Here is a 26275-nt window from a genome sequence, read left to right on the forward strand (position 1 = left end):
TCTCCCACCAATGCTACTTTGCATCTTTCATCCCTACCTGTGTGGCTTTAGATACTAGAGGGAAGCAGATCAGTGGGCTGTGGTTATTTATATCCCCCTCCCTTCCCTCTCCCAGCTCCTCTGTGAGGCAAGTGTGTAGCTCTCTGATGGATGTGGCTGCCTCCTCGATGTACAGAAGAGACTCCTAGAAGGAACAATACCTCTTGGTCGATGCCCTGGGTCTCTGAAATAATGTGGTTTGGAGGGCACATGTGGTTAATTGCCCTGTGAAAGGTCTAAGAGGCTGTGAAGGGTCTAAGCTGTTATCCTATTTGCAATTCAAAGATCCAGCCAGGAAAAAAAAAAAAAAAAAAAAAGATCCAGCCAGAAACAATTATACACACATTTACTAACATAATGATCAGATCTCTGGTTCAGACACAGAATGTTTAATGACAGCATCTTGCAACAGTCCTCTGTGCCCAAATTCCCCGATGACACAGTGAAAGCCAAAATACCTGTGTGTGCCAAGCGGCTTTACATAGCAGAAGAGAAACCCTGGAATTATGAAACCCAGAGCTTATGTAGGACAGGTGGCATAGCTGTCCCTTCTCCCGGGAGGGTGGGAGAGATAAAGAGAGAATAAGTAAGTGGCTCTGGGTTTTATTGCCATTGACAGGGGGAGAAGCTGGCTCTTGGAAAGTGCACCACAGAGGAAACGTGCTGTAACTTGCTAGGCACGTTTATCACTCAGATATCCTTTAACACAGGTGCCAGTAAACTCCTCAGAAAGCTGGATTGCACGGAAACCTCTGTTTCTCACACACAGCCTAGACAGGCAATATTCCCTGCCTCTTGCACCCTTGAAGTTCTATTCTTAGGATGAAGAAAGTCTAAATATAATGGATTCCACATCCAGCTCTGTGCCTAGCACATCACAACACCCCGTACACACATCTGTTGAGTAAATGACATGAATCGTTGTTTCAGGTTTTAATGAACATGGGGCAGAGGGTTGGTTGATTAAGACGTCCTGACGAGGCTTCCCAGCAGCCAGGGCAATCTGAGCCAATTCATTAGTCTCTCCTGGGCTTTAGGCGAAGCCCCCCGCCCTTTGAAGCACCGCGAGGGTTCCGGACATCCCCACAGCCAAGGCCGAACGCGCACAGGCTTGGACCACGCCAGAGTTCATCGGGTCTTCTTGGTATTTGGGGGCTTCAGGGTCCATAAAGGGATTCCCGTCCAGTGTCAGGTTACTCACCTTGGGCAGCTCTTCTAGCCCCGGCACTCTGTTCAGCCTGTTGCACCTAAGATCTAGCACGCTGAGCTTGGCTGGCAGTCCCTTAGGCACCTGCTCCAGCCCAGCGAACGACAAGTTGAGAGAGTTCAGTGTGCTGGGCCAGACACATCCAGGAGCGCCTGGGGCGGTGGCGCGCAGCGAGTTGTGGCTGAGGTCTAGGCTGTGGGGTTGCACACCCGCCGCCGCCATGGCCACGCACACGCCGTTGGGCGTCTCCATCCCCGCGTTGCGTAAAGCCAGAGCCCGAAGGGCCGGGAATTTGTGCGGACAAAGAGCTGCAGTCAGTCCGTCCTCGCCCAGTCCGGGATTGTCCGATAAGTCTAAGGTGGTGAGAGCCGGAAAGGTGCGGAGTTGGGAGCAGGGAAAAGCAAGCGAGTGTGCTTGCGCAATATTCAGTACTTTGAGGCCCGGCTTGAGCCACTGCTGCAGTTCCGCGAGCCAGGCACCTCCCGTTGCCCACGACACGTTCCGGAGACTGAGGGTGGAGAGCGCAGGCCCGGTGGCTTCCAGAAGAAGCGGCGGCATCGCGCCGGTTACCTCCAGGTTCTGGAGCGTCAGTTCCTTGAGGCGGGAATATGAGAGCGCACGCAGGAAGGCGACCAGAAGCACAGCAGGAACCTGTGCAGAGCCCACTGTGAGCCGCCGCAAGCGCAGAGCCTTGACCATGTCAGCATACTGCTTCGGGTCGGCGTCTGCGCCCTTTAGAAATTGTTCCAGGCTGCGGCCGCCGCCGTGGATCTCCACCTCGACGGCAGCCATACACTGGAAGGCGCTGGACCAGTCGGGCTGAGGATCCGTGAAGTTGCAGAAGCAGCGGACATCGTCGTCGTCCACTTCGCAGGGTTCTGGTGTGGTCTCAGAGACGCACAGCATTGGCAGCAGCAGCAGCAGCAGCAGCAGCAGCAAGCAGGGCGCGCGCACCTGGGAAGAGAGTGGAGGTCAGGGCGGCCCCAGCTAGTCCCTGGGGTTCTTCGAGTAGTTCCCTTTCGTCCCCAAGACCGTACACTCACCATGGTCGATTGGTGCTCGGAGACTCTGTCCTGGCAAGCTCAGGGAAGGGCTCTGGCTTCTTTCCCTGTGCAGCGGCACTCCCTGGTTTCTAGGCTCCCCACACGTTATTTGTCCTCTTTGGCGGCCTCTGAGAGTTTATGTAACCCTGGGGTGTCACTCTGTTACTTCCTTTGTGAACCCTGGTCACTCCCCACCTCTCTGCCACCCAACCGCTCTATGCACTACGGTTCTGGGAAATTTTGCAATGAGGGATTTTGCCAGGAGAGGGACTTTTGCGGGAAGGATATTGTAGCGCATCTGGAGTGCAATGCTCCAGGCAGTGCCCTGATGAGTCAGACACCCCAGGCTTGTTTGATAGTTATTGAGAAGGAAGGATCCCCAGTGCCGCAGGCCAGGACTTTTACCTCCCTCTGCCTCTATCCCAATGACTCAACTGGGGTAGTTTGCTTAACTTTTCTCTAGTTTTGGTGGTTACTATGAACTTACCAACACACCCAAATCCAATCACCTGAATATCCTCGGATATATAATTGGATATTTTGTGGAAGGAATTGCAAATTTCATCTGTTGACTCCAAGGGATAGGATGAGGTTCGAGAGAAGGAAGTAGGAAGAAGAAGTAGTCTGAAGAACAACTCTCTTCCTTTTTTTTTTTTCTGCTGACTTGTTCTTTTTAAAGCTTTATTAAGAAAGTGATAGCTTTCTTAAAAGTAGAAAGAAGTGTTTAACAGAGACACATTGGCCAGGTAGCTCCACCTCTTACAGTTTCCATGTTCTTATCCTGAAATTGAGAAACAAGGCATTTCTAACCCAGTTTGCCCCCTTGCACCTAGCTCTCCCCTCCCTTCCCCCCAACACAATTCCTGTGTCCTAGAAAGGAAAGGCTGGACCAATGTTGAATGAGGATTAATTAGTAACCTACCTGTTTTGCCAAGAAAAAAAAGCAAGTGTCCCAGAGGGTGGTATAGGGGCTATGCCTCTATAACTGCCCTCGCAGTTCTGCACCTGTGGATTCTGGGGAAAGAGCTATACAAAAAAAATGTTTGAATTCTCACTTCTCCTATTTTTCAGGAATGGCTTCACATCTGTCCTCATTCCAAACAGGGAGGCTTCATGAGGCCAGACTGCTCTCTGTGTGCCTTGTTGATCATGCCCTTATACCCTGAGCCATGCCCCAAAGCCAGGCCAGGTCACTGGTGCATCCTTGAGGACCAAGATGTGAGTATAGCTCAGTGTTGAATACACTGACTCTGCAGTCAGACAGCCAGGCTTGGAATCCCAGCTCTACCACTGAGGTTGTAAGATTTGGGCAAGTTTCTGGGCCTCAGATTTCTGCGCTACTGCTTTGTAAAATGGAGCTAATGGTAGTACCTGTCTATGACTACAGAGCCACATCTATTAGAGTACTCCTGATTGTTATGTTCTTCATCAAAGCCTCTGCATTCAGAAGACTCAGGCCACTGAAGCCTGGCTCCTTAGCAAACCCCATCATTTTGGGGAAAGCACTTTGTGGTGCAAATGAAGAGGGGCAATGATGGTTTGCAAAGATCCCCAACTCACACCTTGATTCAACAAATATCTATCATTTGTCTACCAAATGTCAGGGCTGGTACAAAACCTGGGGATGCAGACATGGTCATCACACAGTCCCTCAAGTACTCCAGGAAGTGGAAGAGGCAAACACAGACCCAGAGCTACAGTCCATAGAGAAGAGGACTCAGAGGAGAGAAACCAAGGACTTGTGGGAGCTCTGGAGAAAGGAACAGTGAGCACTGTATTAGAGAGGACATGGGGCTGTTGTTTACAGGATTGACAGTCTTGTTGGGCAGATAAGTGCAAAAAAAATCAGGGTGGGCAGCTGTAACTCTCTGAGCAGACATTTTGCCTGGTGACTTGTCTTACCTTCGCCACCAGGAGAAATATGTAGGTGTTAAAAGCAGCCTGTCCCATGACAAAGGAAATAAGACCCAGACCCTACCTCCAGCCAGAGCATGGTGCATAGCAGGTGCTCAGTAAATGGTTGTCCCGGAGCTGGATGGATGTTGAACCTGGAGAGATGTGGGGGCAGGATGATGGTCTGCAGATATTTAACTAGGTGATTTGTGGAAGAGATTGAAGGCAACTGACTCCAAGAGATGAAATTAAATTCTCGGGAAGGAAGTTGGTTTGAAAGTGCCAAATCTTAACCACTAGACTACCAAAGGAAGTTGGTTTGAAGAACTGTTCCCTTTCCTGGATTTGCTCTTTTATTTGCCTAAGTAATAGCTTTCTAAAAATTAGAGGCCTCCAGGGAAAGCTATTAGGTAAATGTTTTATAAATTACTGTTTCTCATTTTCAGTCATACCTAACGATTTCGGTAGGCTAATGTCCTGTCTTCTTAGGTACGCATCAAACCTGGCACACATTAGAAATCATACAAAGTCCTGGATAGTTTTCATTTAACTAATCGATAGAAAAACACTTATTTTCCTATTGTAAGTGTGAAGCTTTTTGATTGTTAATAAAAGAATCTACCAACCATCAAAAAAATAAAATAAAATAAAAATAAAAATTGGAGGCCTCCAATAGAAATTTTTAAGTGCTACCAACACTCTACTTTCTTGGAATTTTGAAGGAGAGGAGACAACATCAAACGATTACACTGTAACTTAATGACAGCTGTGAAAAGGGTTATGAACTATACATTGTTATAGGCTCTCATGACAGGGAAGCAGGTACAGTAGTTCTGAGTAGGGGACACTGTAATTGAGATCCTGAGGGTGGTGTTAATTAAGGGAAGGGTGCTTATTGGGGATGGTGGAGCAGAGACAGGGCTCTAGGGAGGGTAACAGCCTGTGCAAAAGCCTGGAGAAGGAAGAAAGCAAGGGCTTGGAACAAAGAGAAGATCCCAGGAGAGATGAATTAGTTGAGGCTCCCTTCCATTGAAAACTGGAGAGGTATGCAGGGATTAGACCATGCAAGGCTTACTTGGCCACAATTCAGATTTCAGAGGTAAGGAACACAGTTTTTAAATTCACCAGTGTTTCCCCAGTGCCTGGTAGTTAATGGCACTCAAAATTTGGTTTAAGAATTACTTAACCCCCCGGGCGCCTGGCTGGCTCAGTTGCATTCTACTCTTGATTTCGGCTCAGGTCTTGATCTCATGGTTCCTGGGATCTAGCCCTGAGTGGGTGGGGCTCTGCTGATAGCGCAGAGCCTGCTTGGGATTCTCTCTCTCCCTCTTTCTCTGCCTTTCCTTCGCTCTTTCTGTCTCTTTCAAAAAAAAAAATAAACAGTAAAAAAACAATTAAATATTAAAAAAAGAATTACTAGGGGCGCCTCGGTGGGTCAGTCGGTTAAGCGTGGGACTTGGGCTCACGTCATGATCTCACAGTCCATGAGCTCCAGCCCCACCTCCAGCTCTGTGCTGACAGCTCAGAGCCTGGAGCCTCCTTCAGATTCTGTGTCTCCTTTTCTCTCTTTCTCTGCCCCTCTCCGTAACACGCTCTCTCTCTCAAAAGTAAATATACATTAAAAAAAGAATTACTTTTATTTAGAACAGGGAAATAATTATATTTGTCTCATTTTCTTTATACGTGTTGTACTGGGGATAACTCATGATGGAGAACAATTCAATAAAGTAATGCGAATCCAGCGTTCATCAGTGAGAGCCGAGTTATTGGTGAAATCTTCCTAGAGGTCGGGGTAGTTTTGAATGTTCGTCTAGGATGTGTTAGGTATGGGGAGGTTGTATTTGCCGAGCGGAAGGTGAGGCACTGTCAGTCCAAGTCGAGGCTGAGTTTCTTTCCTAGAACTGGGAAGGAGAAAAACCGTGCTGTTCGGCTTTGCTTAGGTTCCTGGCTGCAGAGGTCCTACTCCGCCTCTAGCTTTCGCTCCGCCCCTCCCTGCCCTAGTCCCACCCCATTCTACTCTCCCTTCGCCCCGCCCCTCCATCGGTCCTTACCCCCTCTGTCCCCGCCCTGCTCCACAACGTGGTCGCGCATTCTTGCTCCTCCCCGCCTTCTCTTTGCGCCGTGCTCCGCCCACTCGCACCTCCTTTTCCGGCAAGCGCTGCGGTTGCGCGGTGCGTGCCATCTTTTAGGCTCGTGGAGGGGTTCGCTGCCTTTCTGCTTTGGGCGAATTTTATCCAGGCCCACCATGTGGAGCGGAAGGCAGGGTCGCCTCAGACCGGTGGGCTGCGTGGTAGAGGAGCTACGGTGCCGCCGACGGGAGCGGGAGGCAGGTGCTGGCGAGCAAGGGAGACGGCAGGATGCGCGGGGTGGCTATGGCGGTCGGAGATAGGATAAGGAGGCTCCCGGGTTGGAGACGGGGTTCAGAGTCCTAGATGCGCCCCCCTACGTTCAGCCGGCTTCTTTGCCCCCAGCACTGCGGAAGGCGCGGAGGGAACAGCAGCTGATCAGTAAGAGACTGCTGAGAGACGACGCGTCGGAGGAAGCCGAAGGGGGATGTGTGGCCATGATCCTTGGGGAAACTGAGGTGAGGCGACAGGGTGCACGGTGAGGTCGACACCGGCTGGCGCCAAATTCCTTTTGAGGTCTGCCCCACATCTGGACGCGGTCCCTTCACTACCTCCATCCATCCAGTGGGCCAAGCCAGAAACCGGTGAATCATCCTCGACAACTCGGTCTCTCATCCCCACACCGATACATCAAGTCTTAGTCGTTTTAAACGTCTTAAGGAGCTTTGGCGTCCTTACGTGCTTCACCATCGTGGCTAAGCCATCCTCTTCTCCGTGTACTCACAATAGCCTTCTAACAGGTCATCTGTATCTGTGCTTGCCGCCTTCAAATTCATTCTCCATACATCAGACAGATGTGCCTTTTAAGAACACATAGAGACCGAAATCTTTCCTGTGACTTATAATGTCCAGCACTGTCTAACCTTTGCCTCCCTCCAACCTTACTAGTTTATTCATCTTAGCCCAAATTACCTTTATTAGGTTTTTTTGTTTTGTTTTTTTGTTTTTTACTTATTTTTGGGAGAACGCAAGCCAGGGAGGGGCAGAGACAGGAGGACAGAGGCTCTGAAGTGGGGTCTGGGCTGAAGCCTTACAGAAGCGATCCTGATCGCTGGGGTCGAACTCACCGGGAGATCTTGACCTGAACATAAGTGGATCCTTCAACTGACTGAGCCACCCAGGTGCCACACCCCTTTTTAGTTCTTGAAAGACTGTATTAGGCTCTTTCCTGTCTCAAGTCATTTGCATTTGCAGCATCTAAAAGTGAGTCTCTTTTAGTACTGTCTTGACAGACTGCAGAATATCGATCCTACTAATTGCTTGTTTATCGTTTTTCCAACGAGACTTATTTATTTGTTTCTTAATGTTTATTTATTTTTGAGAGAGAGACAGAGTGCGAGCAGGGGAGGGGCAGAGAGAGAGGGAAGGAGACAGAATCTCAGGTAGGCTCCAGGCCCCGAGCTGTTGGCACAGAGCCTCATATGGGGCTTGAACCCTCCAACCGCAAGATCATGACCTGAGCCAAAGTTGGACACTTAGCTGACTGAGCCACCCAGGTGCCTCAGAACCTACACCCTATCTTAGTTGTTGTCATTGAAAACTCAGATGCCTGTAGACTATCAGGCATATAGTAGATGGTCAGTATTTAGTGAATAAGTGAATGAAATGATTAGTTTTACCTGATTTATTCATTCAGCAAGCATCGGGCATCCCCTTTGTTTATATTGTCTATGTTTACATATGTTGTTCACAAAGCACTCGTGCCTAGGTTCATTGGTTCATTGTGTGCTTACTTTATGCCAAGAGACTGTGCTGGGTACTGAGGTACACAAAGATGAAGAGAATCCCTTTCTTTGAAGTGCTTGCAATAACCCAGTGAAGGAGACAGGTGTGCTAACCACCTGTCATGAAGGAAACATGAGGCACAATAGAAACCCCTAAATGTGCAAAAGGAAGCCAGGAAGACCTTACTTCTCAGAGGCAGTAACCGGAATAGAAATCTGAAGGGAGTGGAGGACCTGGGGAGGGTATCCCAGGCAGAAAAATAGATTGTGCAAAAGCTTGGAAGCATTAGAAACAAGTCATGTTATGGTAGGTGTTGGAGTATAGGTTGCACGGGGAGAATGGCTAGAGGGATAGGTTGTGCCAGACTGAAAGGTTTAAATGTTATCCTTGAAATAACCCCTTAAGAAGGCAGGAAAGATGTTATTCCCATTTTTCAGGTGAAAAACTGAGGTTTAGGTTTCTTGTAGAGAAGTGGCAGGGCTGGTATTAAACCCAGTTCTGATTCCCTCTTCTGTCTACCCTACTGCAAGATTGAGACTTACTAGCCATATTAGTGTGAATGACAAGTTCTAGGGATGGTGCAACATTGGAGTGCTCACAGGTGAAGTGGGCAGAGTAGGACTCATGCTTGCTTTCTGGCAACTTTATGTTGCCATCTCTTCTCTCCATGCCCTGTGCTCCAGATCCAGCATTTCCTACGATTAGCACAGCAGGGGACAGAAGAAAAGGAGAGAGAGAGGGCTCTGGTCAGCCTTCGTCGAGGCTTGCAGCACCCTGAGACGCAGCAGACCTTCATCTGGTCAGTGTGGGTGGTGTGAGTGGGGGCTGGGTCTCTAAGAGATGGACAGGAGTGTGGACGGGATGGGCCACAGGCTGAGCAGGGCTCTGGTGCTCACTCATGTAGGCTGGAGGGCAGCATGCGGACCTTGGTCGGGCTTCTGACCAGCAACCAAGCCCTGTTGCAGCTTGAGGCCGCTCGGTGCCTTCATGAGCTCTCTCATTCTGAACAGTCTGCGGTGGCTGAGGCCTGCCTGCCAGCCACTTCCTACCTTCTCACCTACCTCTCCGGTCACAGCTCAGACTTTATAGTAAGCCTTGTCCCTTCCTACCTTGTTCTTGGCTTGGATTTAAAAATTATGCTTTTGGGTGTAGTTTGACCTGGCACATAGGGGAAGAAGAAAACTTGTTTCCCCTGATGTTCATAGCCATACATATGCCCATCATCTTCCACTCCCTTTTGCCCAGAGCCTGGAAGACAACACTGTTCCATCCTCCGCACTCCCACCCCCACCCTAGCCTGAGATAGGCTATGCCCAGTGCTTTTGTTGTCCCACTCTCAGGAGCTCTGTCTGTATACACTGGGTAACCTGATTGTGGAGAGTGAGGCTGTGAGAAGGCAGCTCCTGCCACAGGGCATTGTTCCAGCCTTGGCTGCCTGCATCCAGGTGAGCGTCCATCTACTGTCTCCCTCCTTGGGCAGCACTCCCCTCACTTGTCTCTACATGGTCCCCCTGCTTTGTTTAGGCAGCTTCAGCCTCTGCCCTATGCTAAGGGGTTGAAGGTCACAGGGAACCTTATGACACGGTTTCCAGAGTCAGATCTGTGCTCTGTCTACTTCTAGTACTTCTGTACTCTTGTCTACTTCTAGTCCCCCCATCTGACTGTGCTGGAAGCCCTTGGATATGCCTTATCCCAGCTTCTGCAAGTTAAGGAAGCTCCAGAGATGATCATCCCGTAAGTAAAATTGTGTCTGCAGATGTGCAGGTAGGTGTGACCCACTTTGTATTGTAACCCCTGGAGGTGTGATTGAGTCTTGTTTCCAAAGCTATTGCACATTTTAGCTCAAGGTGTCTGGCTGGGAAGAGCTTTGGATTTGAATGCTTTCCCACCTGCTCTTAGGATTTGGGAAGAATGACTGGCATCTTGGTTTCTGTGGTTCCCACTCACAGCTCTCCTTCTGCTGACAGCTCCGTCTTGGGCTCCACTCTCCCTGAGCACATCCTGCGACTGTTGCAACCTGGTCCAAAGCTGAACCTTGGGGTTGCTGTGGAGTTTGCCTGGTGTCTCCACTATATCATCTGCAGGTAACAAAGGCCTTTTGCAGAAGTCCCACAGACCTTCCCTAGGGCTCCCTTCTAGGACACTCTTGTTTTTGAACTTTGGTTTCTGGAATTTCAGAGAGTTTTCTTCTTTCTGTAGTGCTCTTTACTTGGAGCCCAGGAAGCCTACAACCTAGGCCATTTGCCATCTTAAAGGTAGGATTGACTGAGTAGTGACTATTTGATTCTTATTGCCCAGCCAGGTCGACAATACCCTGCTTATCTCCCATGGGGGTCTGTCCACTCTGGGGTTGCTGCTATTGGACATGGCTGGAGCTGTCCAGAGAACAGAGGATACAGGACTGGAGCTGGTAGGTGAAGAGAACAGGTCAAGGGCTGGGCTACCTTTCTTCCTACTCTGTTCTTCCTTCAGTACACAGGTAGCCCCTTCCTCCTTAGACCATACTCAGACCAACTTGTCTTTGCAGCTGGCATGTCCTGTGCTTCGGTGTCTAAGCAACTTGCTAACAGAAGCAGCAGTGGAAGTTGTGGGAGGGCAAAATCAGCTTGAAGACGAGCGTGTTGTGGCTGCCTTATTTATCCTTCTGCAGTTCTTCCTTCAGAAACAGCCCAGCTTACTTCCTGAGGGCCTCTGGCTCCTTAACAACCTCACTGGTATGTGTCATAATGTGCCTAGGACCTTTAGATACTGGACATACTTACTCACTGACTTGGCCAAGGTGGGTAGGATTTGGGGGGGGGGGGCGGTTGCAGTTTCATTTCCCTGTTTGAGGACTCTACTGTGACATTTTCCCTTCTAGCAAACAGTCCTAGTTTCTGTACCTCCTTGCTCTCCATGGATCTGATTGAGCCCCTCTTGCAGTTGTTGCCAGTTTCTAACGTGGTGAGCATATTGGTAGGTATTGGGGTCACTTAAGTATGGGATCTGGTGCCAAAGTAAAAACAGCGGGAGCAGGCCTTTGCACTCAGAAGTACCCTTACCTGAGAGCTGGCAGGTGGTGTGGTATGGATGGCTTCAGGGCCAGACCAGTCTAGATGTGAATCCTTAAACGACTAGTTACTAACCTTGGGCAAATCAGCTTATCATCTTGAACTTTAGTTTCCTCGTGTGTAATTGGGAATAGCAGTCCTACCTGAGGGCAGCTGTAGGGATTACAAAACATGCATATAAGTGCTTGGCATGGTGCCTGGCCATGTGGTCAGCACTCCATATTTTAGCGATCTTTAGTCTTTAGTTTTCATCCTTTGTGGGGACTGTGTATACATGTCTTTCTGCAGGTCCTCACAGTTCTGTGCAACGTGGCAGAGAAGGGTCCTGCTTACTGCCAACGTCTGTGGCCAGGGCCCTTGCTCTCCTGCTTGATTGGTACACTGGCCTCTCCTGACATTGAGGTAGTAGGCCAGAGTTTGGAGCTGCTGCAATTGCTGTTCCTCTACCAGCCAGAGGTGGGTTTTGGCCCTGGTCCCCTGTTCTGAGGCCTCTAGTCTCACTATGGCCCCTTTCCTTCCAGTCCTATCTCTAGTCACTTCTCTGGGCCTGGCAAGCCTATATGGACTCCAGGTCGGAACTTCCAGCCTCTTTTTGGGAAGGCTTTCTTCCAAATAGAGGTGGATTAACCCATAAGCCTGTAGGAATCAAGTGTTAGGGCACAGGGACCCAGGTATTAAATCCTTTTCTACCCTGCCCTTAGGCTGCTAAGGATTTTCTGCAGCAATCAGGGCTGCAGGTCCTGGAAAGGCACCAGGAAGAGGCCCAGCTCCAGGATCGTGTGCATGCTCTCCAGCAGACAGCGCTTCACCAGTGACCTTTTTGATGTCATTCTACTCATCACCACCACCCTACCCTTGCCCCAACTTCCTTGCCCATGGATCCCCCTTTGAGGTTTTAGAACCGTAATGGTATCTCCTGCTCTCTGCTCCTGTGTCTAAGCCAAGACTCAAAGCTCAGCTCTTCTTTGACCCAGAACTGTCCATATAGGACCAAAGGGGACTTGATGTGGGCCTGGAATCATCCCCCCCCCCCACGCCCCCCATTAGCAGCTCGTGGTTTTTGAAGGGACAGAATAAAGTTTTATTTTTACATTAAACTGGTTTGTCCCAGTGGTTGCACAATAAGGGGTGGAGGGGAAAATAAGGGCATCCAGAGATGGTATTTTTCAGCACAAGCTTTATAAATAACAGAAGAACACATTTTCCCCACATTTTACTCAGTCCAGCATAGCCCAAGCTTTGGGGCTGTTGCCCTTAACAATCAGTGGAGGCTTCACCTTCAGGCTTTGCCACTTAGTACATTCTCCATGGCTCTGGTTACTTGATCAGCACTGAAGTTATTCAAAGAGACATTCTTCTCTTGGCCAAATGCTGAGGAGACAGAGAAGTAATTAAATATCCAATATGCACTGAGGGGGTACTAAGATATTAATAAAAGGTCTTTGTCTTTAACTTACAGTTTTGTGAGAATAGGAAAAGTAATGAGATATCACCAAGATGTATTTGGGATGCCTAGAATTTATCCATTGGGTGTCAAATACCTCTAGGAAGCACAGGTCTGACTAGAATTTGGGGTGATTCTGGGTGGCCACAATGGGAAGGAAGGTGTTTCGGGGCAGTTTTTAGGGGCCTGGTAGCTATTTACTATTGAGCACAGTTTGCATGGGCCTAGCCTTGGCTAGGTGCCAAGTCTATGGCTCCCATAGTCCTAGTATAATACACTCATCTGTATCCATCTCCTCTAGTCTATTGACTTTTTACTCCCCATTTAAAAAAAATGTTTATTTATTTTGAGGGAGAGAGAGAGACAGTGCGAGCAGCAGAGGGGCAGAGATAGAGGGAGGTATAGAATCTGAAGCAGGCTCTAGGCTGTGAGCTGTCAGCACAGAGCCCAAGTGGGGCCCAAACTCACCAACTGTGAGATCATGACCTGAGCCAAAGTCAGATGCTTAACCAACTGAACCACCAAGGCGCTCCCTCCCCAGTTTTTAATACATACTGCAGTTACCCACTGTTAGAACCAGTCTACCTTAAGTGTGATTTTATTTTCTTCTGTCATTCCTAGGCAAAGGTGTAGTTAAAACTGTGACCACAATACCATTATTCAGTAAGTCTAATAGGTACTGTGTGCCTACTATGTGTCAAGCAATTTAATTTTCAGATTATGGAAAACTTAAATTGGGAATATGAGCAAAAGGTGCTAAGGGCATTGTTACATAACTTGCCAGGGAATTCCTTATTGAGGAGGTGATACACATATTCAGACCTGAATAACAACAACCTGAATTACAGCTAGCTAGCCATGAAAATCTGGTAGAAGTGCATCCTAAAAAGGGGGAACACGTGTAAAAGGCTCAACTCTGTTGTATCCTAGCTGCATAACCTTAGTTATGTTCCATAAAAAAAATTTTTTTTGGTAAGCTCCACACCCAATGTTGGGCCTGAACTCAACCCCCACATCAAGAGTCACATGCTCTATTGACTGAACCAGCCAGGTGACCCTGCTGCATCAAAATTTTTATTCATCCTTCTCATCTCTACAATGAGAAAAAAACCAAACACCCCCTCATATGATTAATGAAGATTAAATGAGATTTAGGCAAGAAAGCACTCAACACGCCTTAGCATTAATTACTCAACAGAATCATCTTAAGTTTTTGTTACTGAGATTCTCACACTACCAAGTATAGCACTGCCCACACCTAATGTGTAAGGACCCACATCGATGGTAATTGACTAGCATCTCTTCTTCCCCATCTGAACCCCGTTCTGAATTACGAAAACAGCTCTTGGAATTTACGCAGTACCGGGCCCGTCTCCACACCTATGCTATTAGAGACAGGAAACTTCCTGTAACCGTGCAAATGTGAATTTATCTGAAACAACCTCAAAAGCAAGGACGAAGTCCGAGTTCCAGTCTCCCTACAGACTTCTGCTTGACCCCTGGATGACTCTGTGTCTTCAAACCATTGTTCTACTGAGCTCCTAGACCGCCCGCTTCCCCCGCTCACCGTAACGGGCCCAGAGCTTGGGCTGCACATCGGAACACTCGCGGATTAGGATTGGCAGGTCAGGGTTCGCCTTCTTCAGCTCCACATAGTGTTTCTCGATAAATTCCCTGTGGGGGGGGGGGCGGTGCGGAAGAGAGCTGTGCGTGCTATCTACGCGCCGGCCTCCCCAAACACCCGGGAGACAGAGGTCATGACCTGGGAACCCCGAAGCTTACCGGCCCCACTACCTTGTGCCTCACCTGACGCCCTGACTGCCAGGCGAGCGCTGGCACAAGTGGACGCGAATTTCACGCAGGCCCAGTTTTGCCCGAATTCCGCGACTGGCTACAACCGCCGCCATCTCCGCTAGCGCTTAACTCCCCGCCCTAGGACTTCCGGTCATGTTCTCTAATCCTACCAATCGCGGACCCTCCAGTTCCCGCGATATTTAGATGACGCAGAGGGGCAGGCTAAAGCTTAGCCAATGCCTTAAAAGCATTGCCAAGGGAACGTTCTGGTTTTTGTCCAATGTCTGGGCTAGCTGGCGGTGGCGGAAAGGTTGCGGAGCGCAAAGCACTGTGGGCTGTTCCTGAGGTGCATTGTGGGAAAAAGCTTGTCGGTGCTGTGTTGTCGCTGGAGCTTTAGTCATTGGTGGCGTTGAAACACCGCAGTCGAAATGCCAGAGCGAGACAGTAAGGCTCGGGTCGTCTGTTCATTATTACCTTGAGGACTTGGGACACTTGGCGTGTTGTTTTCGCCTCAGATCTTAAACCCTGTGTGGAATCTGGGGGGTGGAGAGAGGGCGGGGTGTGACGCTGGAATCCGGCGAAGCCGTTGGGTCCTGAGTGAAACCGGGAATCTCCGGACTGTTGTCTCTAAGCCTTGTCCTTGCCCCAAGTGACAACGGGTGGTTTATCTGTGAACTATCCCCTATCCCCAGCACTTAATCTTGAATTGCGCCAATTTATCTTTCACGCAGTATCTTAGATGTCATCTTCAGGAAGTCTTTGCTGATCCTCCAGCGCTGGTTTAGGGGCCCTCTCCTCTGCACCAACAGCTCCTTGTATTTTCTCACTTCGGCACATAATTATGATCTATTGTCACTGTCTTTGTTCTTACCGTTCTTCCTCACTATATTGTGAGCAGTTTGACGTGAAAACATCCGTATTGTTCGCTGATACATTCCAGCTTTTGCACAGGGCCTGACACGAAAGAGATTTAGTGCCTATTATTTTTCTTAGGTGAGCCTTTCTCCAACCCCTTGGCTCCAGATGGCCACGATGTGGACGATCCTCACTCCTTCCACCAGTGAGTGTTTCATTATGGGACTCTGGGAATGAACTAGGGGGCAAGTAGAGTGGTGTGGTGACGGTGAAAGAATTCTAAGTTGTCAGCAAGGATGGTCCAAAAAATTGTGCCACTTGCTTCTTTATCTCTGTGAACTTTAGCTGGATCAGGTCAATTGCATCAAAGTATTAGAGAGGAAATTCTGGCTGGGAGGGTGCTAGTTTTTAAAATTAATGTTTAATTACATATGATACAGAAGTTGATTCTTGTAGAAAATTAAAGTAGAAATAAGGGTAAATAACATCCCCAGTCCCTTTCTTAGAGGTAACCACTGTTCCTTTTTTATTTGTCTTTTTTTTCCTTTTTTTTTTTTTTTTAACATTTATATACATACTTGCATGTCTGAGGAAAATATATTATTACTCTATAATTTGAAGTCTTAAAATTAAATGGTACGGTGTTGTGTATATATATATCATTTTGCCACTTGGTTTTCCCCACTCCATATCTTGGAGATTATTATATATTTTTTTTAAGTTTATTCAGAGAGAGAGAAAGAGAGGAAGGGAGGAAGGGAGAGAGGGAGGGAGAGGGAGAGAGAACACCAGTAGGGGAGGGGCAGAGAGAGAGGGAGAGAATCCCAAGCAGTCTCTGCACTGTCAGCACAAAGCTGATGTGGGTCTTGAACTCACAAACCATAAGATCATGACCTGAGCCAAAGTCAGAAGCTTAACCAACTGAGCCACCCAGGCACCCTTTGGAGATTATTTTCATGGCAGTAAAAAGGACTCCCTTCTTGACCAGATTTTCATCAGGCTTCTCTGGGGTCTGTTTTTGACTAGGACTGTTGGGCTCCTGTTTAGCAAAGAATGCTGTTAAGCCAGTTTATGGAGAATCCCCTTAAGTAATGAAGTAGGTCCAGTTAGGGTCCTTTTTCTACCCTTGATGCTTAAAAGTTCTTTTAGTAATTTTTTTTAAATTTTTTTTAATGTTTATTTATTTTTGAGACAGAGAGAGAGCATGAACGGGGGGGGGGGGGCAGAGAGAGAGGGAGACACAGAATCTGAAATGGGCTCCAGGCTCTGAGCTGTCAGCACAGAGCCCGACGCGGGGCTCGAACTCACGGACCGTGAGATCATGACCTGAGCCGAAGTCAGACGCTTAACCGACTGAGCCACCCAGGCACCCCAGTAATTTTTTATAAGTCTCCATTTGTCCCAGTGTATATTCAGAGTTGAGTGTCAGTTCCTCTCCCCTATTGCAGTAGTCTTTATTCCTATGACAGTAGTCTTTTTTTCTTTTTTTTTTTTTTTTAAGTTTTTTAATTTATTTATCAGAGAGAGAGTGCATGCCTGAGAGCAGGCGTTGGGCAGAGAGAAGGGGAGAGAGAGGCAGGTTCCATGCTGTCAACGCAGAGCCTGATGCAGGGTTCGAACCCATGAACTGCAAGATCATGACCTGATCTGAAGCTGGACACTTAACTGACTGAGCCACCCAACTGCCCTTACTATGACAATAGTCTTGAACAGTGTCTTCCTTGGGAACACTTAGCAGAATTCTTTGCTACAACTGGGCACAGCAGGCCCAGAAAGAGCCCGACTGAAGTTTGGCCAAGGAGTAAGTCTTTGTCATTGTACCAATTAAAATTATCTCTTATACCATTGTTGCTATCTACCCCACATTTGAGAAACATGATTTAATTAGTCTCTAGTTAATATACATTTAGGTTGTTTCCAAGTTTTTATTATCTTCATATCCGAAACTGAACCTTTTTTACAGGCCTTCTAATATACCTATGTCAGTAATTAGCAAAGCTAAATATAGGTGAATGGAGTTGCTAGGTCATAGGAGATACACATGTAAATTTTGATACTGCCAACTTATCCTCATATCGGCTGTACTGACTTATGTATGTTCCCTTCAGCAGAATGTTTACTTCCCACATTCTCACTCATACTTGATTTATCAGACTTTTTAATTGTTAACACTGTGATGCATTAAAAGTGGCATGTTTTTGTCTTAGTTTGTATTTTCATGGTTTCCAGTAAAATTAACCTTTTTTTACATACTCCTTTTCCAGTTTTTACTAGGTACTCATTTTTAAAATCTTTGCCTTCTAGGTCAAAACTCACCAATGAAGACTTCAGGAAACTTCTCATGACCCCGAGGGCTGCACCCACATCTGCACCACCCTCTAAATCACGTCACCATGAGTAAGTTCTGGGGTCTTTCAACCTGTCTCTTATTTCCTTCCTATGGAAAATCTACCAAATTAGATGTCTTAGGAACTGGAAGCCTAGTTATTTTTGAAGACTGTGATTCTGATTGTCTCCTGCTGGAGATTGAAGCCCCAGTGGAGACTGGGGTGCTCTAGGAACTCAGAATGTTCCACATACCACTTGTACTACTAGAGTTGCTGCTGGTGCTTAAATGGACAGAGGTCCATTCCAGCCCCATGGACTCAGATACTGGGGTAGGTATTGGGGAATATATGATTTTAATAGTGCTTCAGATGGTTGTGATGTTTTCTAACGCTATCAGTGAATTTCTTTGTCTTCTAGGATGCCAAGGGAGTACAATGAGGACGAAGACCCAGCTGCACGAAGGAGAAAAAAGAAAAGGTGAAGGAAGGATGGAGGAGTGTTGGGCTTTAAGGTGGATAGTATTTGGGGGAAAGGAGTAGGAGGTAGTAGTAGGAGCATAAAGATTAACATTTTCCTTTTATTATTTTGAGGTTCTGTGCTTCACTGGAGAGGAGGGATAGGTAGAGTGGCAATTTAGGACTCTGGAGTCAGCCTGCAGTATTTTAATCTCATCTTTACCAGTTTCTAGCTGGATAGCTGTGGGCATATTGCCTAACCTTTCTAATAGTATTCTTTTTTTTTTTTTAATTTTTTTTTTTTTAACGTTTATTTATTTTTGAGAGAGAGAGAGACAGAGCATGAATGGGGGAGGGTCAGAGAGAGAGGGAGACACAGAATCTGAAACAGGCTCCAGGCTCTGCGCGGTCAGCACAGAGCCCGACGCAGGGCTCGAACTCACGGACCATGAGATCATGACCTGAGCTGAAGTCGGCCGCCCAACCGACTGAGCCATCCAGGCGCCCCTCTAATAGTATTCTCATGGGTAGAACAGAGAGTGATTTCACAACTTTTTATCAGGTTGTCATGAGGATCAGTTGCAATATAAGTGCAGCTGATATAAGTGCATATAAGCACTTAGCACTAGTGCCTGGCATACGATAACCACCCAGTAATACTTGTCTACTGTTATCACCATCATCATCATTATCATCATTATTCATTTCTATGATACTAAAACTTCTGGACCTGGTATTTTGCTGTTCCTTTCTTTCGGGGGAGGACCAGCAAGGAATGACTGACTTTCAGTTGAAATTTGGAAGGTGATAAAAATTTAGATAACTTCCTGGTTGCCCTATGGAAAATTCTCTACAAAGTTGGGTGGCATTGAAGAATTCTGAATTGACAGAATGTCCTGAGGTGGCATTGAAACACTGTGATCTGGAAGATGCTGTAGTTCTGATTTTGAGAACTATCAAGAGGTGGCCAGCAGTTCTATCAGGACATATATGAGTTTTCACCAGAGAGTTGGAGGAAACAGGCAGGAACAATTCTGCTGACCTTGGGATAACAGCTGGTGAGCTTTACGCATTGCTTTTCTCTTGTCACAGTTATTATGCCAAGCTTCGTCAACAAGAAATTGAGAGAGAGAGAGAACTAGCAGAGAAGTACCGGGACCGTGCCAAGGAACGGCGAGATGGTGTAAACAAAGATTATGAGGAAACTGAGCTAATCAGTACCACAGCTAACTACAGGGCTGTGGGCCCCACTGCTGAGGCGTGAGTACCATGGCAGCCAGGGTATGATTCCCTAAGCATCCCAGAATCCTGCAATCACAGTGTGAGTTCTACCTAACACTTTACCCACTTTGGAGCCTCAGCTGAGCCATTTCAAGAGGGACTTGAAGACATAAAAGACTATTCTAATGTGGTTCTCTTTCCATATATAGGGACAAATCAGCTGCAGAGAAAAGAAGACAGTTGATCCAGGAGTCCAAATTCTTGGGTGGTGACATGGAACACACCCATTTGGTGAAAGGCTTGGATTTTGCTCTGCTTCAAAAGGTGAGCCTTGGTGGGTGGGTGGAGAGTAATTCTAGAGTGCTGAATGCTCTTGTACAAGCCTTTCCAGGTGAAGGAGGGAGACTTCTGTTAGTCCAGACCATGTAGAAGGGCTAATGGTGGCTCTTGTTTAGGACTAATTACTATTCATCCTTCAAGTGATCACCTAGGTATGGTTAAGCCCCATTCCTCACCTCCTACTTCCTGTACCTTTGCATAGCTCTTCTATTTCACTTATCATAGTTATCACATTTTGTTGTCTCTTCTGCTGTAAGCTACCTTAGGGCAAGCACTGTATTGACTTATTTAGTATTGAGTCCTTAGTTCCTGGTACAGCAAGGTGTATAGTGGTGTTAGGTAAATGTATGTAATATGAATAAATGTCTAAACTCTAGGTACGAGCTGAGATTGCCAGCAAAGAGAAAGAAGAGGAAGAACTTATGGAAAAGCCCCAGAAGGAAACCAAGTAAGTAAACATTGTGGAGAGCTTGAGAGTTTAGAAAAGTGGGACTTAAAGTAGGAACACTGTGGATTCTGTGTCTCCCTCTTTCTCTGCCCCTCCCCTGCTTTCACTTTGTCTCTCTCTCAAAAATAAATATTAAAAAAAAAAAAAGATAAAAAAGTAGGAACACATTTAGCAAAAAAATTTATTTTTATCTTTCTAGGAAAGATGAGGATCCTGAGAACAAAATTGAATTTAAGACACGTTTGGGTGAGTACAGAATTTCTACGCTAAAGGTTGTACATTTTAGGTGAATTGTAGGGACTTAATGCTCTGAGCAGGATATGCTTCTCCTTTCCCTCAACCTGCTTTCCTCTATCTTGCCCCCAGAGTAGCTAGTTCTTATAAAATGCTCTACTAGAAATTGGATGTGGACTTAGTCATTTCATGTGTGTTATTAATGTCTCCTCAGTTATGTTGGAAGCTGTTTCAGATTGTGGTTTATGCATTAAGGGAAGTAGCTCGTAGCTTATGCGTTAAAGGAGGTAGCATGGTTGGTGATTAAAAGCTCAGAATTTGCAGTCTGAGACCTGGGTTTGAATCCTGGTAATGAAACTGCACTAGGCATGTGATATTAGGCACCTGACTTCACTTCACATTACCTGTTTGTCTGCAAAAATGGGGCTAATTCACCTCATGGGATTATTGGGGCAAAGAAAAGTAGTTTATGCACCGTACCTATCATATTAAGCATCTTTCTTCCTCACAGGGCCTAATACAATGTGAGGCACATAGTGCTCTTGAGAAGACATTGTAAAAGACTGGATAGGAGCTCAGGCTTTGGAGATAGATTGCCTGGGTCCCCTTCTTTATTCTGTTGCTTGGTAGCTGTATGATTCTAGGTAAATCATTTCACTCAACTTTTGTATCTTTATCAGTTAAAAGGAGATAGTAAGGCACATCTTATAGGGCAATTGTGAAGTTTGAGTGGTGGCTGGCACAGAGTTAAGCACTCGATAAATGGCAGCTATTAATTGTAGAAGGTTCTCAATGGCTATGCTTGCTGCTCGTCCTGTTTTTGTAGGCCGCAATGTTTACCGCACACTGTTTAGGAGCAAGGCATATGAACGCAATGAGCTGTTCCTGCCAGGCCGCATGGCCTATGTGGTAGACCTGGATGACGAGTATGCAGACACAGATATCCCCACCACGCTTATCCGCAGCAAAGCAGATTGCCCCACTATGGAGGTAAGTGACTTGAGAGCCTCTTACGTGAGCCTTAAACCTGGGAACCAGCCTTGATTCTGCCCTGGGTCTCGTCCACCACATTTAACCCATCACTGAGTTACTTTTCACTTTCTAAATTTCAATTTAGATTCACTGGAGTGATTTTTACAAATGGCTGGTGTGATCTTTTTCAACATGTACATTTTTGCCTCACCACTATTGAGAAGCTTTCAGTGATTTCTCATTGAGAAATTGCCCTTGCACCTTTTGGCCTTCTGAGCCACTTTTCACCATGATTCCCTGTTGTTGTTCTCCAGGGAATCCCAGCTCTCTTGAACGTGCTAGATTCACTTCTGACACAGATCTCTTTGTATATGCTATTCTGTTTGCCTGGAATCTCCTGTAACACCTTTCTCTGTTTTCACCTAGTTGGTTATAATTTGTCCTTTAGTTTGTTAAGTGAATGAAGTGAAGAGATTCTTGTTCTGTGGGATAATATCCTTGCTACTTGGGGTTTTCAGGCCCAGACAACACTGACTACAAATGACATCGTAATCAGCAAGCTCACCCAGATCCTTTCCTACCTGCGGCAGGGTACCCGCAATAAGAAGCTCAAGAAGAAGGATAAAGGTAACCTGGAGAGTTAGGGAGAGAAACCTTAACTCTGGAGGGGCATTTGAGGGTGGAACCATGGTCTGCTGGAGCCTTCTGTGTCTAGAACATTGGGGGGCTCCTGGAGAGCAGCAAAAAATGAGAGCAATAGAGCATTAACTTGGCTCACCCAGAAAGCAGTGGTCAGCTCTGAGACTTGATGGGGGAGAGTATTGGGAGATTTTATTATCCCACCTTCTAAACAGATGGGCATTCAGAGCTGTTTAGGCTAAGTGGGAATCAACTCAGGAATATTTTGTTCACTACTCTCTTTATATCTTAGGGAAGATGGAAGAGAAGAAGCCCCCTGAGGCTGACATGAAGTATGTATCGTAGCACTGTCACCTGATGTGAGGGAGGAAGGAGCTCTTTGTTTCTTGTTTTTGGCATTTTGGGGAGGCCTTGGTGTGAGAATCTGGAGAAATGGCCAGGGAGAGTGGAAGTGGTGTGACTTTGGCAGCTAGGGATCTCTGTTTTTCTAGTATATTTGAAGACATTGGGGATTATGTGCCATCCACAACCAAGACTCCTCGGGACAAGGAGCGGGAGAGATACCGGGAACGAGAGCGTGATCGGGAGAGAGACAGAGACCGTGACAGAGAACGGGAGCGAGAACGAGATCGGGAGCGGGAGCGGGACAGAGAGAGAGAGGAAGAGAAGAAGAGGCACAGTTACTTTGAGAAGCCAAAAGTGGATGATGAGGTGAGATAGGACCCTGGTACCGAGCGGTAGAACTGCCCATCTCTGTACCTGCCCAGCCAGGTAGGGTAGGGAGTTGATTCAGGGATTAGTCAAGTGGGGAGGAATGAGTGTAAATCCTTCATGGTGATACTCACTTCAGTTTCTCTTTTCTTTCCAGCCCATGGACGTTGACAAAGGTGGGTTGTATCTGAGACATCTTGAATTAGCTCTGGTGGTCTTGCTTTGCCCTGGGCTGAGAGTCTATCCTAGAGTTCAGAGCTGGCAACGGTTGGGATTGTGGGACTTCTGGTCTGGGTTCTCATTAAGATCCACATCTTGCTTCATGGAATAGAAAGAAGAGGAGTCCGGAGTTCCCTCCCTCTTCCTGGGCAATGGCAGGCATATTTGCTCTGTTAGATACAATTCCTCCAGCTTTGCGGTTCTGAAAGACATGAGGCAGGTCTCACCGGCCGTATTCTTTGTACACAACCCCATTTCACCCAGAGTAGCTCATTATTAGTTGAAATTTGATTAAAGTTATGTTAACTAAAAGAGGGTTTTTTCTGTTACTTAAAAAATGGTTTTATGAAAACAGGTTAGAAGTGTGTGTGGAAAAGAGGTCGAAAGTTCCTTGTTTGACATTCTGAATAGAGTTCCCTTTCCCCCCCAGGACCTGGATCTGCTAAGGAGTTGATCAAATCAATCAATGAAAAGTTTGCTGGATCTGCTGGCTGGGAAGGCACTGAATCATATCCTTTATTTCACTATGTTGTTGGATTCTAGAAAACTGTTGTCCTGTTTCTTTCCAATTCTACCTACCTCCCTGTTTCCCCACAACCCCTGGCTCCCATCCTGCCTCTTACCTCTTATGGTGAATTTTGATAGAATTTTGCATTCGTTGTGACTTCCCCTTTTCTCCCCACATTTGTTCTTTTTTCTTTAAGGTATTATTATTTTTTTTAAGTTTATTTCAGTAATCTACACCCAGTGTGGGGTTTGAGCTTAACGACCCTGAGATCAAGAGTCACATTCTCTTCTGACTGAGCCAGCCAGGTGCCCCATGACTTTCCCATTTCTCAGAGGATTCACGCAAGCTCACAGCCTTCTCCTCACAAGTTTTCATGTTGGGGCTTCTAGGCCTTGGCCCTTCCTTCTTGAAGCTTTTCTGCTATAGGTAGAATTATTTTCTTTGACATAGCGTATGCTGAAGAAGCCAGAGGACAAGAAGCAGCTGGGAGACTTCTTTGGCATGTCCAACAGTTATGCTGAGTGTTATCCAGCCACGTATGTGAGACTGTTAAAGAAGGGAGGCTGGGATAATTGGACAATAAATTGTGGGGAGGGGGATGAGGTGGAAATTTCATTAATTTGGACCCATGGGTACTTATTTGGATGAACTGTTCTTTGAGGCTCTGGGTGGGAGGTCTGGGGGTGGCAGTTGTCATTTCTAGGCATATGGCATCTTAGTTGGGTGGGTTTCTGGATAAAGCATAGGAGTATGGGTCTGCACCATCTCTTTAACTGTTGATTCTCTCCAGGATGGATGACATGGCCGTGGATAGTGATGAGGAGGTGGATTACAGCAAAATGGACCAGGTGTGGAGTTGGAAGGATGGGTAGGGATTTGGGGGTAGTTACTCTTCAGCAGTATCCCCCTCCCCCCTCCCCAAAGATCTGTGTCTTGTTTTCCGGGCCTTAACTTTTCCTCCACTGCAGCACTAAGAACAGCAGCATTGTGAGTCATGAGAAGCTTAACCTTTAACGTATCTGTCCAGAAGCAAATGAGATATGCCCAAAATAGATTTATTTCCTACAAAATGCCAGGCTTTGATTTCTGTACTAGGCAGTAAGCAAGCCTTTAGTGCATAAATAGAAAGAGTAGGAAGGAACTTCAGTCTTGAGAAAAATAACTGAATTTTATTCTAGCAGGATTGAAATGTTCTTCTCTGTCTTAAAAACAAAAATACCTTAACAAATAATACCATTAATGGTGGCAAAATTTCAACTAGTTTTTCCTTGTTTTTACTGCAGTGGTTGAGCATGGTGTAATTCCATCTTGGAGACTTGCTGAACCCTGGCTCTGCCAAGTTTTGTGACCATGACAACTTATTTTACTGCTTATGCTTCAGTTTCCTCATCGAGAGAATTCGGAGGAATATGGTTGTTTTTTAATAGAGTTTGAGGAAATTAAATAAGTGTTCAGAATAATGCCTGGTACATAGTAAGCATTTATTAGGGTGGGATTTATGAATGATGAAACAAGATTGTGGGAGAACCTGGCTTTATTAAGAGCTAAAATTCTGTTTCCGCTGACATTTCTAACTTCCCTGTTCTCACTGTGTCTCTAACAGGGTAATAAGAAAGGCCCCTTAGGCCGCTGGGACTTTGATACCCAGGAGGAATACAGCGAGTATATGAACAACAAGGAGGCTTTGCCCAAGTGAGTTGTACTAAATATGGCCAAAGATTGAGGAGAGGGATGATGATGGGCCAGCCTTCACCAGAACAGGTTCTCTAGTCACAGGGCCATCTGGGAACACCTTGCTACTGCTATGCAACCTCTGATGCCTTCTTTCTCCCAAATGTCCTTTATTGTTCTCAGAGCTGCATTCCAGTATGGTATCAAGATGTCTGAAGGGCGGAAGACCAGGCGCTTCAAGGAAACCAATGATAAGGCAGAACTAGATCGACAGTGGAAGAAGATTAGTGCAGTAAGTGAGACTGCCTCTTAGGTGGACTTCATCTGAGGGAGACAATGGCCCACAGATGCAGGAACAGGCAGGGGGTTGGAGAGCAAAGGAGAGCGGTCAGACTTGCGTCTTAGGTGAGCTTAGGCTCACAGCATAACTGTTGTGTGTTAACTGTTCTTTTTTGTAGATCATTGAGAAGAGGAAGAAGATGGAGGCTGATGGGTGAGCAGTAGCATTTTTCCTCTGGGGCACTGTAATAATTGGTTAGAGTACTGATCTTATGCCAACACCTTTTTCCTTCCATTGCAGAGTTGAAGTGAAAAGACCAAAATACTAATCTCTGGTTCCAACTGCAAAAAGATTCACCACAAGGATGTGCTTGCCACTGTTTGCTTTCTATAATTCCCCAAAGAATTGCAAGGTGTCTTTCTGTGAATGTATATAAAATGTTGTATAATCATTTAGTTCCATTAAAACTGGTCAACCTGGGGGCACCCTGGGTGGCGCAGTCTGTTAAGTGTCTGACTCTTGATTTCAGCTCAGGTCATGATCTCATGGTTCGTGGGATCAAGCCCTGTGTCTGGGCTCCGCTCTGACAGTGTGGAGGCTGCTTGGAATTCTCTCTCTCCCTCACTCTCTGCAAACCCTTCCCCCCGCTCTCCCTCTCTCTCTTAAAATAAATAAACTTAAAAAAAAAATCAAAACCTTGTTAACCTGCTATGCTGTCTTCTCTGTGTTCAGCATCCTCCTTTCAGAACCCCTGAATCACCAAGAGGAATTCCACTGATTGTGTAAAATGTACATGTGGAAAGTTAGCTCAGACCTTCTTTAAGCCATGGTTCTAGATTGCTGGATAAGGATCCTAGCCAGGACGCCTAGTGGAGAAGGACGTAATGACCTCACGGATGGGCAAGAGGTAAACAGGAACATAAGGATGATTGGTCTCAAATAACAGAGGCATTCAGGGCCATATGTGGCCTATTCTTAGGACAGAGATTCCCTGGGAATTCGGGTCCACCCAATGGGCTACCAGTCTCATTTCAAGGTTGTGCAGGACTAAGCTCTAGGTGAAGGTACCTGAGG

At 46.6% G+C, this 26275-nt stretch overlaps 4 protein-coding genes across 8 annotated transcripts; 2 read left to right on the forward strand and 2 right to left on the reverse strand.

The window, feature by feature from the left end:
• Positions 1-368: 368 nt before the first annotated feature.
• On the reverse strand, positions 369-2441 carry CD14 (CD14 molecule). Its single transcript, XM_049649389.1, has 2 exons — positions 2290-2441; positions 369-2200 (listed from the first exon to the last, which is right to left on the reverse strand). The coding sequence occupies exons 1-2, from the start codon at positions 2290-2292 to the stop codon at positions 1073-1075; spliced, it is 1131 nt and encodes a 376-aa protein (XP_049505346.1). The 5' UTR covers positions 2293-2441; the 3' UTR covers positions 369-1072.
• A 3763-nt stretch (positions 2442-6204) lies between these two features.
• On the forward strand, positions 6205-12082 carry TMCO6 (transmembrane and coiled-coil domains 6). Of its 5 annotated transcripts, none has more exons than XM_049649387.1 (12): positions 6205-6460; positions 6654-6766; positions 8717-8832; positions 8938-9121; positions 9374-9478; positions 9682-9767; positions 9983-10117; positions 10332-10443; positions 10561-10747; positions 10894-10988; positions 11372-11539; positions 11785-12082. In XM_049649387.1, exons 2-12 carry the CDS (start codon positions 6746-6748, stop codon positions 11896-11898), a joined length of 1323 nt encoding a protein of 440 aa, XP_049505344.1. In that variant the 5' UTR covers positions 6205-6460; positions 6654-6745; the 3' UTR covers positions 11899-12082. The 5 variants fall into 5 exon arrangements, with proteins under 5 accessions (XP_049505344.1, XP_049505341.1, XP_049505342.1 ...); XM_049649384.1 differs by having other exon boundaries at positions 6234-6512; XM_049649385.1 differs by having other exon boundaries at positions 6234-6512; positions 10001-10117.
• Positions 12083-12243: 161 nt separating this feature from the next.
• Positions 12244-14467, reverse strand: NDUFA2 (NADH:ubiquinone oxidoreductase subunit A2). Its single transcript, XM_049649390.1, has 3 exons — positions 14334-14467; positions 14095-14201; positions 12244-12454 (listed from the first exon to the last, which is right to left on the reverse strand). The coding sequence occupies exons 1-3, from the start codon at positions 14432-14434 to the stop codon at positions 12363-12365; spliced, it is 300 nt and encodes a 99-aa protein (XP_049505347.1). The 5' UTR covers positions 14435-14467; the 3' UTR covers positions 12244-12362.
• A 169-nt stretch (positions 14468-14636) lies between these two features.
• Positions 14637-25709, forward strand: IK (IK cytokine). Its single transcript, XM_049649383.1, has 20 exons — positions 14637-14765; positions 15315-15381; positions 17481-17573; positions 17922-17981; positions 19052-19219; positions 19390-19504; positions 19897-19967; positions 20167-20213; positions 21028-21191; positions 21692-21800; positions 22105-22144; positions 22304-22523; positions 22681-22699; positions 23173-23251; positions 23706-23786; positions 24041-24098; positions 24854-24942; positions 25105-25213; positions 25380-25414; positions 25502-25709. The coding sequence occupies exons 1-20, from the start codon at positions 14750-14752 to the stop codon at positions 25527-25529; spliced, it is 1668 nt and encodes a 555-aa protein (XP_049505340.1). The 5' UTR covers positions 14637-14749; the 3' UTR covers positions 25530-25709.
• Positions 25710-26275: the final 566 nt, after the last annotated feature.

Source organism: Panthera uncia, assembly GCF_023721935.1.
Source record: "Panthera uncia isolate 11264 chromosome A1 unlocalized genomic scaffold, Puncia_PCG_1.0 HiC_scaffold_17, whole genome shotgun sequence".
NCBI classification, from domain to species: domain Eukaryota; kingdom Metazoa; phylum Chordata; class Mammalia; order Carnivora; family Felidae; genus Panthera; species Panthera uncia.

Excerpts from the sequence above, each read along its gene's own strand:
- TMCO6 (XM_049649384.1), top strand. The coding sequence starts at position 6,428 with ATGTGGAGCGGAAGGCAGGGTCGCCTCAGACCGGTGGGCTGCGTGGTA. Across the intron at positions 10,118-10,331 it reads CTCCACTATATCATCTGCAG|CCAGGTCGACAATACCCTGC; the intron begins GTAACAAAGGCC and ends CTTATTGCCCAG. Across the intron at positions 10,444-10,560 it reads AGGATACAGGACTGGAGCTG|CTGGCATGTCCTGTGCTTCG; the intron begins GTAGGTGAAGAG and ends TTGTCTTTGCAG.
- NDUFA2 (XM_049649390.1), bottom strand. The coding sequence starts at position 14,434 with ATGGCGGCGGTTGTAGCCAGTCGCGGAATTCGGGCAAAACTGGGCCTG. Across the intron at positions 14,202-14,333 it reads CCTGGCAGTCAGGGCGTCAG|GGAATTTATCGAGAAACACT; the intron begins GTGAGGCACAAG and ends CCCCCCCCACAG. Across the intron at positions 12,455-14,094 it reads CAAGCTCTGGGCCCGTTACG|CATTTGGCCAAGAGAAGAAT; the intron begins GTGAGCGGGGGA and ends CTGTCTCCTCAG.
- IK (XM_049649383.1), top strand. Across the intron at positions 23,252-23,705 it reads GGCTGGGAAGGCACTGAATC|GCTGAAGAAGCCAGAGGACA; the intron begins ATATCCTTTATT and ends GACATAGCGTAT. Across the intron at positions 23,787-24,040 it reads GCTGAGTGTTATCCAGCCAC|GATGGATGACATGGCCGTGG; the intron begins GTATGTGAGACT and ends GATTCTCTCCAG.